Consider the following 19,417-nt stretch of genomic DNA (forward strand, 5'->3'; position numbering starts at 1 on the left):
TGCTGTTGGGCCTACAGGACAGAACACAGTCAGGATGTTGTTGGGCCTACAGGACAGAACACAGTCAGGATGCTGTTGGGCCTACAGGACAGAACACAGTCAGGATGCTGTTGGGCCTACAGGACAGAACACAGTCAGGATGCTGTTGGGCCTACAGGACAGAACACAGTCAGGATGCTGTTGGGCCTACAGGACAGAACACAGTCAGGATGCTGTTGGGCCTACAGGACAGAACACAGTCAGGTTGCTATTGGGCCTACAGGACAGAGACAGAACACAGTCAGGATGCTGTTGGGCCTACAGGACAGAACACAGTCAGGATGCTGTTGGGCCTACAGGACAGAACACAGTCAGGATGTTGTTGGGCCTGCAGGACAGAGACAGAACACAGTCAGGTTGCTGTTGGGCCTACAGGACAGAGACAGAACACAGTCAGGATGCTGTTGGGCCTACAGGACAGAACACAGTCAGGATGTTGTTGGGCCTACAGGACAGAACACAGTCAGGATGCTGTTGGGCCTACAGGACAGAACACAGTCAGGATGCTGTTGGGCCTACAGGACAGAACACAGTCAGGTTGCTATTGGGCCTACAGGACAGAGACAGAACACAGTCAGGATGTTGTTGGGCCTACAGGACAGAACACAGTCAGGATGTTGTTGGGCCTACAGGACAGAGACAGAACACAGTCAGGATGCTGTTGGGCCTACAGGACAGAGACAGAACACAGTCAGGATGTTGTTGGGCCTACAGGACAGAACACAGTCAGGATGCGGTTGGGCCTACAGGACAGAACACAGTCAGGTTGCTGTTGGGCCTACAGGACAGAACACAGTCAGGATGCTGTTGGGCCTACAGGACAGAACACAGTCAGGATGCTGTTGGGCCTACAGCACAGAACACAGTCAGGATGCTGTTGGGCCTACAGGACAGAACACAGTCAGGTTGCTGTTGGGCCTACAGGACAGAACACAGTCAGGATGCTGTTGGGCCTACAGGACAGAGACAGAACACAGCCAGGATGCTGTTGGGCCTACAGGACAGAGACAGAACACAGTCAGGATGCTGTTGGGCCTACAGGACAGAACACAGTCAGGTTGCTGTTGGGCCTACAGGACAGAACACAGTCAGGATGCTGTTGGGCCTACAGGACAGAGACAGAACACAGTCAGGATGCTGTTGGGCCTACAGGACAGAACACAGTCAGGATGCTGTTGGGCCTACAGGACAGAACACAGTCAGGATGCTGTTGGGCCTACAGGACAGAACACAGTCAGGATGCTGTTGGGCCTACAGGACAGAACACAGTCAGGATGCTGTTGGGCCTACAGGACAGAACACAGTCAGGATGCTGTTGGGCCTATAGGACAGAACACAGTCAGGATGCTGTTGGGCCTACAGGACAGAACACAGTCAGGATGCTGTTGGGCCTACAGGACAGAACACAGTCAGGATGCTGTTGGGCCTACAGGACAGAACACAGTCAGGATGCTGTTGGGCCTACAGGACAGAACACAGTCGGGATGCTGTTGGGCCTACAGGACAGAACACAGTCAGGATGCTGTTGGGCCTACAGGACAGAGACAGAACACAGTCAGGTTGCTGTTGGGCCTACAGGACAGAGACAGAACACAGTCAGGTTGCTGTTGGGCCTACAGGACAGAGACAGAACACAGTCAGGATGCTGTTGGGCCTACAGGACAGAACACAGTCAGGATGCAGTTGGGCCTACAGGACAGAGACAGAACACAGTCAGGATGCTGTTGGGCCTACTGGACAGAACACAGTCAGGTTGCTGTTGGGCCTACAGGACAGAGACAGAACACAGTCAGGTTGCTGTTGGGCCTACTGGACAGAGACAGAACACAGTCAGGATGTTGTTGGGCCTACAGGACAGAACACAGTCAGGTTGCTGTTGGGCCTACAGGACAGAGACAGAACACAGTCAGGATGTTGTTGGGCCTACAGGACAGAACACAGTCAGGATGCTGTTGGGCCTACAGGACAGAACACAGTCAGGTTGCTGTTGGGCCTACAGGACAGAGACAGAACACAGTCAGGTTGCTGTTGGGCCTACTGGACAGAGACAGAACACAGTCAGGATGTTGTTGGGCCTACAGGACAGAACACAGTCAGGTTGCTGTTGGGCCTACAGGACAGAGACAGAACACAGTCAGGATGTTGTTGGGCCTACAGGACAGAACACAGTCAGGATGCTGTTGGGCCTACAGGACAGAGACAGAACACAGTCAGGTTGCTGTTGGGCCTACAGGACAGAACACAGTCAGGATGCTGTTGGGCCTACAGGACAGAACACAGTCAGGTTGCTGTTGGGCCTACAGGACAGAACACAGTCAGGATGCTGTTGGGCCTACAGGACAGAACACAGTCAGGATGCTGTTGGGCCTACAGGACAGAACACAGTCAGGATGCTGTTGGGCCTACAGGACAGAACACAGTCAGGATGCTGTTGGGCCTACAGGACAGAACACAGCCAGGATGCTGTTGGGCCTACAGGACAGAACACAGCCAGGATGCTGTTGGGCCTACAGGACAGAGACAGAACACAGCCAGGATGCTGTTGGGCCTACAGGACAGAGACAGAACACAGTCAGGATGCTGTTGGGCCTACAGGACAGAGACAGAACACAGTCAGGATGCTGTTGGGCCTGCAGGACAGAGACAGAACACAGTCAGGTTGCTGTTGGGCCTACAGGACAGAACACAGTCAGGATGCTGTTGGGCCTACAGGACAGAACACAGCCAGGATGCTGTTGGGCCTACAGGACAGAACACAGCCAGGATGCTGTTGGGCCTACAGGACAGAGACAGAACACAGCCAGGATGCTGTTGGGCCTACAGGACAGAACACAGTCAGGATGTTGTTGGGCCTACAGGACAGAGACAGAACACAGTCAGGATGCTGTTGGGCCTACAAGACAGAGACAGAACACAGTCAGGATGCTGTTGGGCCTACAGGACAGAACACAGTCAGGATGCTGTTGGGCCTACAGGACAGAACACAGTCAGGATGCTGTTGGGCCTACAGGACAGAGACAGAACACAGTCAGGATGCTGTTGGGCCTACAGGACAGAGACAGAACACAGTCAGGATGCTGTTGGGCCTACAGGACAGAACACAGTCAGGATGCTGTTGGGCCTACAGGACAGAACACAGTCAGGATGCTGTTGGGCCTACAGGACAGAACACAGTCAGGATGCTGTTGGGCCTACAGGACAGAGACAGAACACAGTCAGGATGCTGTTGGGCCTACAGGACAGAACACAGTCAGGATGCTGTTGGGCCTACAGGACAGAACACAGTCAGGATGTTGTTGGGCCTACAGTACAGAGACAGAACACAGTCAGGATGCTGTTGGGCCTACAGGACAGAACACAGTCAGGATGCTGTTGGGCCTACAGGACAGAGACAGAACACAGTCAGGATGCTGTTGGGCCTACAGGACAGAACACAGTCAGGATGCTGTTGGGCCTACAGGACAGAACACAGTCAGGATGTTGTTGGGCCTACAGGACAGAACACAGTCAGGATGCTGTTGGGCCTACAGGACAGAACACAGTCAGGATGCTGTTGGGCCTACAGGACAGAACACAGTCAGGATGCTGTTGGGCCTACAGGACAGAACACAGTCAGGATGCTGTTGGGCCTACAGGACAGAACACAGTCAGGATGCTGTTGGGCCTACAGGACAGAACACAGTCAGGTTGCTATTGGGCCTACAGGACAGAGACAGAACACAGTCAGGATGCTGTTGGGCCTACAGGACAGAACACAGTCAGGATGCTGTTGGGCCTACAGGACAGAACACAGTCAGGATGTTGTTGGGCCTGCAGGACAGAGACAGAACACAGTCAGGTTGCTGTTGGGCCTACAGGACAGAGACAGAACACAGTCAGGATGCTGTTGGGCCTACAGGACAGAACACAGTCAGGATGCTGTTGGGCCTACAGGACAGAACACAGTCAGGTTGCTATTGGGCCTACAGGACAGAGACAGAACACAGTCAGGATGCTGTTGGGCCTACAGGACAGAACACAGTCAGGATGCTGTTGGGCCTACAGGACAGAACACAGTCAGGTTGCTGTTGGGCCTACAGGACAGAACACAGTCAGGATGCTGTTGGGCCTACAGGACAGAGACAGAACACAGTCAGGTTGCTGTTGGGCCTACAGGACAGAGACAGAACACAGTCAGGATGCTGTTGGGCCTACAGGACAGAACACAGTCAGGATGTTGTTGGGCCTACAGGACAGAACACAGTCAGGATGCTGTTGGGCCTACAGGACAGAACACAGTCAGGATGCTGTTGGGCCTACAGGACAGAACACAGTCAGGTTGCTATTGGGCCTACAGGACAGAGACAGAACACAGTCAGGATGTTGTTGGGCCTACAGGACAGAACACAGTCAGGATGTTGTTGGGCCTACAGGACAGAGACAGAACACAGTCAGGATGCTGTTGGGCCTACAGGACAGAGACAGAACACAGTCAGGATGTTGTTGGGCCTACAGGACAGAACACAGTCAGGATGCGGTTGGGCCTACAGGACAGAACACAGTCAGGTTGCTGTTGGGCCTACAGGACAGAACACAGTCAGGATGCTGTTGGGCCTACAGGACAGAACACAGTCAGGATGCTGTTGGGCCTACAGCACAGAACACAGTCAGGATGCTGTTGGGCCTACAGGACAGAACACAGTCAGGTTGCTGTTGGGCCTACAGGACAGAACACAGTCAGGATGCTGTTGGGCCTACAGGACAGAGACAGAACACAGCCAGGATGCTGTTGGGCCTACAGGACAGAGACAGAACACAGTCAGGATGCTGTTGGGCCTACAGGACAGAACACAGTCAGGTTGCTGTTGGGCCTACAGGACAGAACACAGTCAGGATGCTGTTGGGCCTACAGGACAGAGACAGAACACAGTCAGGATGCTGTTGGGCCTACAGGACAGAACACAGTCAGGATGCTGTTGGGCCTACAGGACAGAACACAGTCAGGATGCTGTTGGGCCTACAGGACAGAACACAGTCAGGATGCTGTTGGGCCTACAGGACAGAACACAGTCAGGATGCTGTTGGGCCTACAGGACAGAACACAGTCAGGATGCTGTTGGGCCTATAGGACAGAACACAGTCAGGATGCTGTTGGGCCTACAGGACAGAACACAGTCAGGATGCTGTTGGGCCTACAGGACAGAACACAGTCAGGATGCTGTTGGGCCTACAGGACAGAACACAGTCAGGATGCTGTTGGGCCTACAGGACAGAACACAGTCGGGATGCTGTTGGGCCTACAGGACAGAACACAGTCAGGATGCTGTTGGGCCTACAGGACAGAGACAGAACACAGTCAGGTTGCTGTTGGGCCTACAGGACAGAGACAGAACACAGTCAGGTTGCTGTTGGGCCTACAGGACAGAGACAGAACACAGTCAGGATGCTGTTGGGCCTACAGGACAGAACACAGTCAGGATGCAGTTGGGCCTACAGGACAGAGACAGAACACAGTCAGGATGCTGTTGGGCCTACTGGACAGAACACAGTCAGGTTGCTGTTGGGCCTACAGGACAGAGACAGAACACAGTCAGGTTGCTGTTGGGCCTACTGGACAGAGACAGAACACAGTCAGGATGTTGTTGGGCCTACAGGACAGAACACAGTCAGGTTGCTGTTGGGCCTACAGGACAGAGACAGAACACAGTCAGGATGTTGTTGGGCCTACAGGACAGAACACAGTCAGGATGCTGTTGGGCCTACAGGACAGAACACAGTCAGGTTGCTGTTGGGCCTACAGGACAGAGACAGAACACAGTCAGGTTGCTGTTGGGCCTACTGGACAGAGACAGAACACAGTCAGGATGTTGTTGGGCCTACAGGACAGAACACAGTCAGGTTGCTGTTGGGCCTACAGGACAGAGACAGAACACAGTCAGGATGTTGTTGGGCCTACAGGACAGAACACAGTCAGGATGCTGTTGGGCCTACAGGACAGAGACAGAACACAGTCAGGTTGCTGTTGGGCCTACAGGAGAGAACACAGTCAGGATGCTGTTGGGCCTACAGGACAGAACACAGTCAGGTTGCTGTTGGGCCTACAGGACAGAACACAGTCAGGATGCTGTTGGGCCTACAGGACAGAACACAGTCAGGATGCTGTTGGGCCTACAGGACAGAACACAGTCAGGATGCTGTTGGGCCTACAGGACAGAACACAGTCAGGATGCTGTTGGGCCTACAGGACAGAACACAGTCAGGTTGCTGTTGGGCCTACAGGACAGAGACAGAACACAGTCAGGTTGCTGTTGGGCCTACAGGACAGAACACAGTCAGGATGCTGTTGGGCCTACAGGACAGAACACAGTCAGGATGCTGTTGGGCCTACAGGACAGAACACAGTCAGGATGCGGTTGGGCCTACAGGACAGAGACAGAACACAGTCAGGTTGCTGTTGGGCCTACAGGACAGAACACAGTCAGGATGCTGTTGGGCCTACAGGACAGAACACAGTCAGGATGCTGTTGGGCCTACAGGACAGAGACAGAACACAGTCAGGATGCTGTTGGGCCTACAGGACAGAGACAGAACACAGTCAGGTTGCTGTTGGGCCTACAGGACAGAACACAGTCAGGATGCTGTTGGGCCTACAGGACAGAACACAGTCAGGTTGCTGTTGGGCCTACAGGACAGAACACAGTCAGGTTGCTGTTGGGCCTACAGGACAGAACACAGTCAGGATGCTGTTGGGCCTACAGGACAGAACACAGTCAGGATGCTGTTGGGCCTACAGGACAGAGACAGAACACAGTCAGAAATAAATCTGGACGTGGATGAACAGCGCCTGGCTAGACGCCCAGTGCAGGAGGTCAGTGGGGTTAGACGCCCAGTGCAGGAGGTCAGTGGGGCTAGACTCCCAGTGCAGGAGGTCAGTGGGGCTAGACGCCCAGTGCAGGAGGTCAGTGGGGCTAGACGCCCAGTGCAGGAGGTCAGTGGGGCTAGACGCCCAGTGCAGGAGGTCAGTGGGGCTAGACGCCCAGTGCAGGAGGTCAGTGGGGCTAGACGCCCAGTGCAGGAGGTCAGTGGGGCTAGACGCCCAGTGCAGGAGGTCAGTGGGGCTAGACGCCCAGTGCAGGAGGTCAGTGGGGCTAGACGCCCAGTGCAGGAGGTCAGTGGGGCTAGACGCCCAGTGCAGGAGGTCAGTGGGGCTAGACGCCCAGTGCAGGAGGTCAGTGGGGCTAGACGCCCAGTGCAGGAGGTCAGTGGGGCTAGACGCCCAGTGCAGGAGGTCAGTGGGGCTAGACGCCCAGTGCAGGAGGTCAGTGGGGCTAGACGCCCAGTGCAGGGGGTCAGTGGGGCTAGACGCCCAGTGCAGGAGGTCAGTGGGGCTAGACGCCCAGTGCAGGAGGTCAGTGGGGCTAGACGCCCAGTGCAGGAGGTCAGTGGGGTTAGACGCCCAGTGCAGGAGGTCAGTGGGGCTAGACGCCCAGTGCAGGGGGTCAGTGGGGCTAGACGCCCAGTGCAGGGGGTCAGTGGGGCTAGACGCCCAGTGCAGGAGGTCAGTGGGGCTAGACGCCCAGTGCAGGGGGTCAGTGGGGCTAGACGCCCAGTGCAGGGGGTCAGTGGGGCTAGACGCCCAGTGCAGGAGGTCAGTGGGGTTAGACGCCCAGTGCAGGAGGTCAGTGGGGCTAGACGCCCAGTGCAGGGGGTCAGTGGGGCTAGACGCCCAGTGCAGGGGTCAGTGGGGCTAGACGCCCAGTGCAGGAGGTCAGTGGGGCTAGACGCCCAGTGCAGGAGGTCAGTGGGGCTAGACGCCCAGTGCAGGGGGTCAGTGGGGCTAGACGCCCAGTGCAGGAGGTCAGTGGGGCTAGACGCCCAGTGCAGGAGGTCAGTGGGGTTATACTAAACGATACGTCCCATATAGAATCCTATTCCCTATATAGTGCACTACTTTAGACCAGAGCCCTAAAATCCCTGGTCAAAAGTAGTGCACTATATAGAGAATAGGGCTCCATTTGGGACTCACTCAGTCTAGTCCACTTCCACAGTAGAATAAGCGGATGTTTACATGGATTATTAAATTATAGCTTATTTTATTTTTATTTTTTTACCTTTATTTAACCATTATTTAACTAGGCAAGTCAGTTAAGAACAAATTCTTATTTTCAATGACGGTCTAGGACCAGTGGGTTAACTAACTGGTCTAGGACCAGTGGGTTAACTAACTGGTCTAGGACCAGTGGGTTAACTAACTCGTCTGTGTGGAAAGCAGCACGGAGAGAGAGATGACTCAAGTAGCGAATTAAACTATAAAAATCACATTTAACAAACCAAAACTGTAAATACCATTATACCGCAATTTTCTAACTCGTTTTATGGGATTCTCATTATTTTGGGACGGAAAGAAAAATGTTTAGTTTTCCAGCTAATTTCCTGCATTTCAACACATTTGGCATAGAGTGGAGGCACAATATTAACCCCGGTCTGTAATTCCACCGTTAGACTAACTTACCAATAAATAAACTAATGTTGGTGACATGGTGCAATTGAGTGACAAAATTTCTACATTTCACTTTGTGTATTGTATAATTTTATAATTGGTCCAGGGGCCTATAAAAGGGGGACAATGGACCACCAGTTGCCCATCCAGGCTTTACGTCAATGAAACATTTGGATTTGCATAGAATGAAAACGGCAAAACCATTTAAATACAAAACATCACAATTATATATGATCATATTATGACACTTAGACCATCTATTAGGGCTTTTCATCTTTTAGTGGAGTTGTGCAGGGTAGATGCATATTGTTGTGTTTCTATTGGTCTATAGTGTAGTGTGTGTGTGTGTGTGTGTGTGTGTGTGTGTGTGTGTGTGTGTGACTCACGTTCCCTCGATGAGCCAGGTGCACTTGGTCTTGTACTTATAGTTTCCTGGTCCATCTGTCAGGAACCCTGAGGGGCCCGTCAACCTATAGAAGAGAGAGAAAAAAGGTCAGGACTGTCAGCCAATAGGAGAGAAAAGGAGAAGAATAATCCGAACTGTTGAAAAGGAAGCTCTCATCAGTTTGACTGTCCAGCAGCACCAACCAGTGGCCAAGAAGGTGGAACTATACAAAGACGAGGGTAGAAGTGTGCACTATGTAGGGAAGAGGGATTTGACAAATGGGGGAAAAACCTTCACGTTTAAACGGCCTTGTTTCCGGTCGACTCCCATTTCTGAGTGTATATTTGGCCTTGTGTTTTTAGGTGATTATCCTGCTGAAAATGGAATTTGTTGGGAAGCAGACAACCAAGGTTTTCCTCTAGAATTTTGCCTGTGCTTAGCAATATTCCATTTATTTTAAAAACCTCGTCCGTGCTGATTCCTGTTCCATGCAGCCTCCGCCATGGTGGTCAGTGTTGTGTTGGATTTGACCCAAACATAACGCTTTGTGTTCCGGACATTACGCTCATTTCTTTGCAGTTTTACTTTAACCTGTTACATCTATGGGGGCGCGATATTTCATTATTGGATAAAAAAAACGTGCCCGTTTTAAGCTCAATATTTTGTCACAAAAAGATGACAATATATGATATAATTGACAGCTTTGGAAAGAGGACACTCTGACATTTCCAAAACTGCAAAGATATTGTCTGTGAGTGCCCCAGAACTGATGCTACAGGCGAAACCAAGATGAAACTTCAACCAGGAAATGAGCAGGATTTTTGAGGCTCTGTTTTTCATTGTCTCCTTATATGGCTGTGAATGCGAGAGGAGTGAGCCTGCCCGATCTATCGTTTCCCCAAGGTGTCTGCAGCATTGTGACGTATTTGTAGGCATATCATTGGAAGATTGACCATAAGAGACCACATTTACCAGGTGTCCGCCCGGTGTCCTGCGTCGAAATTGGTGCGCAAAACACAGCTGCATGTATTTTTCTGTGTGATTCAGAGGAGAAAGCAGGCTTCCCACGAACGACATATCAATTAAGAGATATGTGAAAAACACCTTGAGGATTGATTCTAAACAACGTTTGCCATGTTTCAGTCGATATTATGGAGTTAATTTGGAAAAAAGTTTGACGTTTTGGTGACTGAATTTTCGGTTTGTTTTGGTTTGTTTCCGGTTCCGGGTTGGAGCGAGCGGTCGCATCTACACTTCGGTCCGCAGGTAGTATAACTTTTCATTACATTTTCATTACATTTCATTATAGTACAACGGTTTGATTTGTCTAATCTTAGCAATTTCTTCTTAGCTAGCTACATAGCCGTCTTTGTATAATTGCGTAATTATCGTATTTCTTCGTCCTAACGTAGTCTACACTGCTATCTGCCCAGCAGCTAGCTAAGCAGCTAGCTAACGTCCACTGTCCACCAGCACTGTAGAAACTATTACACTCAACTGAACGACTCGATTAGTGTAGTGTTAGCTAGCTACATAGTTGTCTTTGCTGTCTTCGTATCCAAGATAATTGTGTAGTTTAGAGTGTGTAGACTTAGAGTGATTATCTTAATTTACCGAGGTTAGCTAGCCAGCTATTTGTCGTCCTTAACGTAGGAGATGCTGCTAGCTAGCTAGCCAACAGCTAGCCAACGTCTACCGAATTGAACTTCAACTACCCGGTCAACATTCCGCCTCGCCCCACAGGTAGTATCACATTTTCATTTCACTTCATTACAGTACAACGGTTTGATTTGTTTGATCGTAGCTAGCTAGCTACATAGCCGTCTTTGTATCTAAGACAATTGTGTAGTCTAGAGCGATTTTCTAGGTTAGCTAGCCAGCTATTGTCGTTCTTTTAACGTAACGTAACGCAATCAACACTGCTAGCTAGCCAGCTAGCCCCCGAATAGCAGCACTGTAGAAACTATTACACTCGACGGAACGACTTGATTAGTGTAGTGTCAACATCGCAGCCACTGCCAGCTAGCCTACTCCAGCAGTACTGTATCATTTCAATCATTTTTAGTCAATAAGATTCTTGCTACGTAAGCTTAACTTTCTGAACATTCGAGACGTGTAGTCCACTTGTCATTCCAATCTCCTTTGCATTAGCGTAGCCTCTTCTGTAGCCTGTCAACTATGTGTCTATCTATCCCTGTTCTCTCCTCTCTGCACAGACCATACAAACGCTCCACACCGCGTGGCCGCGGCCACCCTAATCTGGTGGTCCCAGCGCGCACGACCCACGTGGAGTTCCAGGTCTCCGGTAGCCTCTGGAACTGCCGATCTGCGGCCAACAAGGCAGAGTTCATCTCAGCCTATGCCTCCCTCCAGTCCCTCGACTTCTTGGCACTGACGGAAACATGGATCACCACAGATAACACTGCTACTCCTACTGCTCTCTCTTCGTCCGCCCACGTGTTCTCGCACACCCCGAGAGCTTCTGGTCAGCGGGGTGGTGGCACCGGGATCCTCATCTCTCCCAAGTGGTCATTCTCTCTTTCTCCCCTTACCCATCTGTCTATCGCCTCCTTTGAATTCCATGCTGTCACAGTTACCAGCCCTTTCAAGCTTAACATCCTTATCATTTATCGCCCTCCAGGTTCCCTCGGAGAGTTCATCAATGAGCTTGATGCCTTGATAAGCTCCTTTCCTGAGGACGGCTCACCTCTCACAGTCCTGGGCGACTTTAACCTCCCCACGTCTACCTTTGACTCATTCCTCTCTGCCTCCTTCTTTCCACTCCTCTCCTCTTTTGACCTCACCCTCTCACCTTCCCCCTACTCACAAGGCAGGCAATACGCTCGACCTCATCTTTACTAGATGCTGTTCTTCCACTAACCTCATTGCAACTCCCCTCCAAGTCTCCGACCACTACCTTGTATCCTTTTCCCTCTCGCTCTCATCCAACACTTCCCACACTGCCCCTACTCGGATGGTGTCGCGCCGTCCCAACCTTCGCTCTCTCTCCCCCGCTACTCTCTCCTCTTCCATCCTATCATCTCTTCCCTCTGCTCAAACCTTCTCCAACCTATCTCCTGATTCTGCCTCCTCAACCCTCCTCTCTTCCCTTTCTGCATCCTTTGACTCTCTATGTCCCCTATCCTCCAGGCCGGCTCGGTCCTCCCCTCCCGCTCCGTGGCTCGACGACTCATTGCGAGCTCACAGAACAGTGCTCCGGGCAGCCGAGCGGAAATGGAGGAAAACACGCCTCCCTGCGGACCTGGCATCCTTTCACTCCCTCCTCTCTACATTTTCCTCCTCTGTCTCTGCTGCTAAAGCCACTTTCTACCACTCTAAATTCCAAGCATCTGCCTCTAACCCTAGGAAGCTCTTTGCCACCTTCTCCTCCCTCCTGAATCCTCCTCCCCCCTCCCTCTCTGCAGATGACTTCGTCAACCATTTTGAAAAGAAGGTCGACGACATCCGATCCTCGTTTGCTAAGTCAAACGACACCGTTGGTTCTGCTCACACTGCCCTACCCTGTGCTCTGACCTCTTTCTCCCCTCTCTCTCCAGATGAAATCTCGCTTCTTGTGACGGCCGGCCGCCCAACAACCTGCCCGCTTGACCCTATCCCCTCCTCTCTTCTCCAGACCATTTCCGGAGACCTTCTCCCTTACCTCACCTCGCTCATCAACTCATCCCTGACCGCTGGCTACGTCCCTTCCGTCTTCAAGAGAGCGAGAGTTGCACCCCTTCTGAAAAAACCTACACTCGATCCCTCCGATGTCAACAACTACAGACCAGTATCCCTTCTTTCTTTTCTCTCCAAAACTCTTGAACGTGCCGTCCTTGGCCAGCTCTCCCGCTATCTCTCTCAGAATGACCTTCTTGATCCAAATCAGTCAGGTTTCAAGACTAGTCATTCAACTGAGACTGCTCTTCTCTGTATCACGGAGGCGCTCCGCACTGCTAAAGCTAACTCTCCTCTGCTCTCATCCTTCTAGACCTATCGGCTGCCTTCGATACTGTGAACCATCAGATCCTCCTCTCCACCCTCTCCGAGTTGGGCATCTCCGGCGCGGCCCACGCTTGGATTGCGTCCTACCTGACAGGTCGCTCCTACCAGGTGGCGTGGCGAGAATCTGTCTCCTCGCCACGCGCTCTCACCACTGGTGTCCCCCAGGGCTCTGTTCTAGGCCCTCTCCTATTCTCGCTATACACCAAGTCACTTGGCTCTGTCATAACCTCACATGGTCTCTCCTATCATTGCTATGCAGACGACACACAATTAATCTTCTCCTTTCCCCCTTCTGATGACCAGGTGGCGAATCGCATATCTGCATGTCTGGCAGACATATCAGTGTGGATGACGGATCACCACCTCAAGCTGAACCTCGGCAAGACGGAGCTGCTCTTCCTCCCGGGGAAGGACTGCCCGTTCCATGATCTCGCCATCACGGTTGACAACTCCATTGTGTCCTCCTCCCAGAGCACTAAGAACCTTGGCGTGATCCTGGACAACACCCTGTCGTTCTCAACCAACATCATGGCGGTGGCCCGTTCCTGTAGGTTCATGCTCTACAACATCCGCAGAGTACGACCCTGCCTCACACAGGAAGCGGCGCAGGGCCTAATCCAGGCACTTGTCATCTCCCGTCTGGATTACTGCAACTCGCTGTTGGCTGGGCTCCCTGCCTGTGCCATTAAACCCCTACAACTCATCCAGAACGCCGCAGCCCGTCTGGTGTTCAACCTTCCCAAGTTCTCTCACGTCACCCCGCTCCTCCGCTCTCTCCACTGGCTTCCAGTTGAAGCTCGCATCCGCTACAAGACCATGGTGCTTGCCTACGGAGCTGTGAGGGGAACGGCACCGCAGTACCTCCAGGCTCTGATCAGGCCCTACACCCAAACAAGGGCACTGCGTTCATCCACCTCTGGCCTGCTCGCCTCCCTACCACTGAGGAAGTACAGTTCCCGCTCAGCCCAGTCAAAACTGTTCGCTGCTCTGGCCCCCAATGGTGGAACAAACTCCCTCACGACGCCAGGACAGCGGAGTCAATCACCACCTTCCGGAGACACCTGAAACCCCACCTCTTCAAGGAATACCTAGGATAGGATAAGTAATCCTTCTCCCCCCCTTAAATGATTTAGATGCACTATTGTAAAGTGGCTGTTCCACTGGATGTCAGAAGGTGAATTCACCAATTTGTAAGTCGCTCTGGATAAGAGCGTCTGCTAAATGACTTAAATGTAAATGTAAATGTACCCAAACGTGATGTACAAAACGGTGCAATTTCTCCTACACAAAGAATCTTTCAGGAAAAACTGAACATTTGCTATGTAACTGAGTCTCCTCATTGAAAACATCCGAAGTTCTTCAAAGGTAAATTATTTTATTTGAATGGTTTTCTGTTTTTTGTGAAAATGTTGCTTGCTAAATGCTACGCTAGTTATCAATAATCTTACACAAATGCTTGATTTGCTATGGTTCAAAAGCATATTTTGAAAATCTGAGATGACAGTGTTGTTAAGAAAAGTCTAAGCTTGAGAGCAAATATATTTATTTCATTTCATTTGCGATTTTCTTGAATAGTTAACGTTGCGTTATGCTAATGAGCTTGAGGCTATAAATAGAATCCCGGATCCGGGATTGCTCGACGCAAGAAGTTAATGCCTGATTGCAAACAAATTGGTTTTTTTGTATTTTGTACAGACTTCCTTCCTTTTCACTGTCATTGAGGAACTGTGAAATAAATCCAATGTTCTCTTATAACTGTTTTAAAGTCACCATTGGCCTCATGGTAAAATCCCTGAGCGGTTTCCTTCCTCTCTGGCAACTGAGTTAGGAAGGGAGTCTGTATTTGTATAGTGACTGGGTGTATTAGTGTAATTAATAACATGCTCAAAGCAGAAAGTATTCAGAACCGTAGATTTTTTCCACATTTTGTTAAATTAAAAAAATCATTACAGCTAAAATCTCAATTTTTCTTTCTTTTTTTTAATAATCTCTACACACAATACCTCATAATGACATCACAATACCTCATAATGACATCACAATACCCCCTAATGACATCACAATATCCCCTAATGACATCACAATACCCCCGAATGCCATCAATACCCCATAATGACATCACAATACCCCATAATGACATCACAATACCTCATAATGACAAAGTGAAATGTATACAAATACAAGCATTTCACTACACTCGCATTAACATCTGCTAACTATGTGTATCTCACCAATAACATTTGATTTGAAAATATATATTTTTAAATATCCATTAGGGTCTAAATATTGACCGATTTCCTTATAGGAACTGTAACTCAGTAAAATCTTAGAAATTGTTACATGTTGCGTTTATATTTTTGTTCAGTGTCGTTAACCAAATAGCTTCCTGGCCTAACTATTTGGCAGTCTTATGGCTTGGGGGTTGAAGCTGTTCAGGGTCCTGCTGGTTCTAGACTTGGTACATCAGTACCGCTTGCCATGCGGTAGTAGAGAGAACAGTCTGACTTGGGGGCCTTTCTCTGACACTGCCTTCTTTTCTCTGACACTGCCTTCTTTAAACAATGCTACCTTATATAATGTTACTTACCCTACATTATTCATCTCATATGTATACCTATATACTGTACTCTATATCATCGACTGCATCCTTATGTAATACATGTTCACTAGCCACTTTAACTATGCCACTTTGGTTACATATTCATCTCACATGTATATACTGTACTCGATACCATCTACTGTATCTTGCCTATGCTGCTCTCTACCATCACTCACTCATATATCCTTATGTACATATTCTTTATCCCCTTACACTGTGTATAAAACAGATTAGGAATTGTTAGTTAGATTACTTGTTGGTTATTACTGCATTGTCGGAACTAGAAGCACAAGCATTTCGCTACACTCGCATTAACATCTGCTAACCATGTGTATGTGACCATTAACATCTGCTAACCATGTGTATGTGACCATTAACATCTGCTAACCATGTGTATGTGACAAATAAAATTTGATTTGATTTTTATAGAGATCCTGGATGCAGGAAGTGAGGTACTGGGCCTCTGTAGCGCCAAGTAGTTGTCATAGCAGCAGCCAGTCATGTCAAATGGTGCAGCTGTAGAACTTTGAGGACCCATGCAAAATCTTTTCAGCCTCCCGAGGGGGAAAGGGGCGTGGTCGTGCCCTCTACACAATGGTGTTGGTGTGTTTGGACCATGGTAGTTCCCTAGTGACGTGGACAGCGAGGAACATGAAGCCATCGACCTGCTCCACCACAGCCCTGTGGATGTGAATGGGCTTGTGTGAGAGCCTGCGTTTCCTGTAGTCCAGGATCAGCTCATTTGTCTTGCTGACGTTGAAAAAAAAAGAGGTTGTCATGGCACCGCTCTGCCAGGTCGCTGCCTAAAACCTTTGTCAAACTTAATGATGGTGTTGGAGTCGTGCGCGGTCATACAGTCAGGGGTAAACAGGGTTCCTTCTATTGCCGATCCTCACCCCCGTCAGGCCTGTGTTGAGAGTCAGAGTGACAGAGGTGATGTTGCCTACCCTCACCACCTTGGGGCGACCCGTCAGAAAGTTCAGGATCATTTTGAAGAGGGAGGTGTTCAGTCCCAGGGTCCTTAGTTTAGTGATGAGCTTTGAGGGAACTATGGTGTTGAATGCTGAGCTGTAGTAAATGAATAGCATTCTCACGTAGGTTTTCCCTTTGTCCAGGTGGGAAAGGGCAGCGAGGAGCACAAAAGAGATTGCATCATCTGTGGATCAGTTGGGGTGGTATGCAAATTGGAGTGGGTCTAGGGTTTCTGGGATAATGGTGTTTGTGTGAGGCATGACCAGCCTTTCAAAGCACTTCATGGCGACAGACGTGGGTACTACATGTTGGTAGTCATTTAGACAGGTTACCTTCTTGGACACAGGGACTATGGTGGTCTGCTGGAAACATGTTGGTATTACAGACTCAGTCAGGGACAGGTTGAAAACGTCAGTGAAGACACTTGCCAGCTGGTCAGTGCTCAGAGTTTGCAACCTGGTAATCCATCTGGCCCTGTGGCCTTGTGAATGTTAACCTGTATGAAAGATCTTGCCCACATCGGCTATGGAAAGCGGGATCACACAGCCGTCTGGAACAGCTGATGCTCTTGTCGCATGTTTCAGTATTGCTTTCCTCGAAGCGAGCATACAAGACATTTAGCTTGTTTGGTAGGCTTGCGTCACTGGGCAGCTCACAGCTGGGTTCGGCTTTATAATCCGTTATAGTTCACAAGCCCTGTCACATCCTACTGACAGTTGTGGCTGCTTTGCGTGACGTATTGTTGTCTCTACCTTCTTGCCCTTTGTGCTGTTGTCTGTGCCCAGTAATATTTGTACCATGTTTTGTTCTGCTACCATGTTGTGTTGCTACCATATTGTTGTGATGTTGTGTTGGTACCATGCTGTGTTGTCGTGTTCGGTCTCTCTATATGTGGTGTTCTCCTGTCGTGATGTTTTGTTCTGCTACCATGTTGTGTTGCTACCATATTGTTGTGATGTTGTGTTGGTACCATGCTGTGTTGTCGTGTTCGGTCTCTCTATATGTGGTGTTCTCCTGTCGTGATGTTTTGTTCTGCTACCATGTTGTGTTGCTACCATATTGTTGTGATGTTGTGTTGGTACCATGCTGTGTTGTCGTGTTAGGTCTCTCTATATGTGGTGTTCTCCTGTCGTGATGTTGTGTTGGTACCATGCTGTGTTGTCGTGTTCGGTCTCTCTATATGTGGTGTTCTCCTGTCGTGATGTTTTGTTCTGCTACCATGTTGTGTTGCTACCATATTGTTGTGATGTTGTGTTGGTACCATGCTGTGTTGTCGTGTTCGGTCTCTCTATATGTGGTGTTCTCCTGTCGTGATGTTGTGTTGGTACCATGCTGTGTTGTCGTGTTCGGTCTCTCTATATGTGGTGTTCTCCTGTCGTGATGTTGTGTTGGTACCATGCTGTGTTGTCGTGTTCGGTCTCTCTATATGTGGTGTTCTCCTGTCGTGATGTTGTGTTGGTACCATGCTGTGTTGTCGTGTTCGGTCTCTCTATATGTGGTGTTCTCCTGTCGTGATGTTTTGTCCCATTTTTATTTTTTTAGCCCCCGTCCCCGCAGGAGGCCGTTTCCCGTAAATAAGAATCTAAACTGACCTGCCGAGTTAAATAAAAGTTTTAAAAAACATTTGTTGAGCGTCAGAGTTGGTGTAGCAGGAGTAGAATTTAGTCCTGCAATGACGCGTTGCCTTTTTGATGGTTCGTCGGTTCGTTCTAATTAACTTCCATGTTAGTGTCCCGCTCCTTGAAAGCGGCAGCTATTAACTCAAGTGCGGATGTTGCCTGTAATCCATGGCTTCTGGTTGGGATTTGTACGTACGGGGACGCCGTCGATGCACTTATTAATGAAGCCGGCGACTCATGGGGTAAACTCCTCAATGAGGATGAGGCCCGGAACATATTCCAGTCTGTGCGAAACAGCACTGTAGATTATTGTCCACTTCATTGGACCGAGTCACTGGACCGAGTCACTGGTACTTCCTGCTTTAGTTTTTGCTTGTAATCAGGAGGATACAGTTATGGTGAGATTTGACAAGGGAGAGCTTTGTATGTGACTCTCTGTTCTGGAGTAAAGGTGGTCTAGAGTTTTCACCTCTGGTTGCACATTTAACATGCTGGTACCAGATGCTCAGCAGGCCCTGCTCACACTTACTGGCCTGAGGCCAAACCACACGACCAACATCATTGGACACTTTATGGAACACAAAGCCTTCACGATCTCATCCTGGAATATCCCAGGCCTGAGGTCATCTGCCTTTGGCCTAAAGAGCAGGAACCCGGACTTCACCAAAGAAATCGGGAATACAGACATTGTCATCCTGCAAGAAACCTGGTATAGAGGAGACGGACCCACTGGTTGCCCTCCAGGTTACAGAGAGCTGGTAGTCCCATCCACCAAACTACCAGGTGTGAAACAGGGAAGGGACTCAGGGGGTATGCTAATTTGTTATAGAGCAGACCGAACTCACTCCATTAAATTAATCAAAACAGGAACATTCTACATTTGGCTAGAAATTCAAAAGAAAATAATCTTAATTCCAGGCATCTGCCTCTAACCCTAGGAAGCTCTTTGCCACCTTCTCCTCCCTCCTGAATCCTCCTCCCCTCCCCCCCTCCTCCCTCTCTGCAGATGACTTCGTCAACCATTTTGAAAAGAAGGTCGACGACATCCGATCCTCGTTTGCTAAGTCAAACGACACCGCTGGTTCTGCTCACACTGCCCTACCCAGTGCTCTGACCTCTTTCTCCCCTCTCTCTCCAGATGAAATCTCGCTTCTTGTGACGGCCGGCCGCCCAACAACCTGCCCGCTTGACCCTATCCCCTCCTCTCTTCTCCAGACCATTTCCGGAGACCTTCTCCCTTACCTCACCTCGCTCATCAACTCATCCCTGACCGCTGGCTACGTCCCTTCCGTCTTCAAGAGAGCGAGAGTTGCACCCCTTCT

General features: G+C 49.9%; 1 protein-coding gene across 3 annotated transcripts in view; it reads right to left on the reverse strand.

Annotated features, from left to right (window-relative positions):
* Nucleotides 1–19,417, reverse strand: part of atrn (attractin) — a 301,160-nt gene that overhangs the window by 259,904 nt on the left and 21,839 nt on the right. For all 3 annotated transcript variants that reach the window (XM_064953084.1, XM_064953083.1, XM_064953082.1), the window contains exon 2: nucleotides 8,905–8,988. In XM_064953084.1, the coding sequence (XP_064809156.1) occupies nucleotides 8,905–8,988 (84 nt within the window). The remainder of the gene's footprint in view (nucleotides 1–8,904; nucleotides 8,989–19,417) is intronic.

This window comes from Oncorhynchus masou, chromosome 32 (genome assembly GCF_036934945.1).
Source record: "Oncorhynchus masou masou isolate Uvic2021 chromosome 32, UVic_Omas_1.1, whole genome shotgun sequence".
NCBI lineage: Eukaryota > Metazoa > Chordata > Actinopteri > Salmoniformes > Salmonidae > Oncorhynchus > Oncorhynchus masou.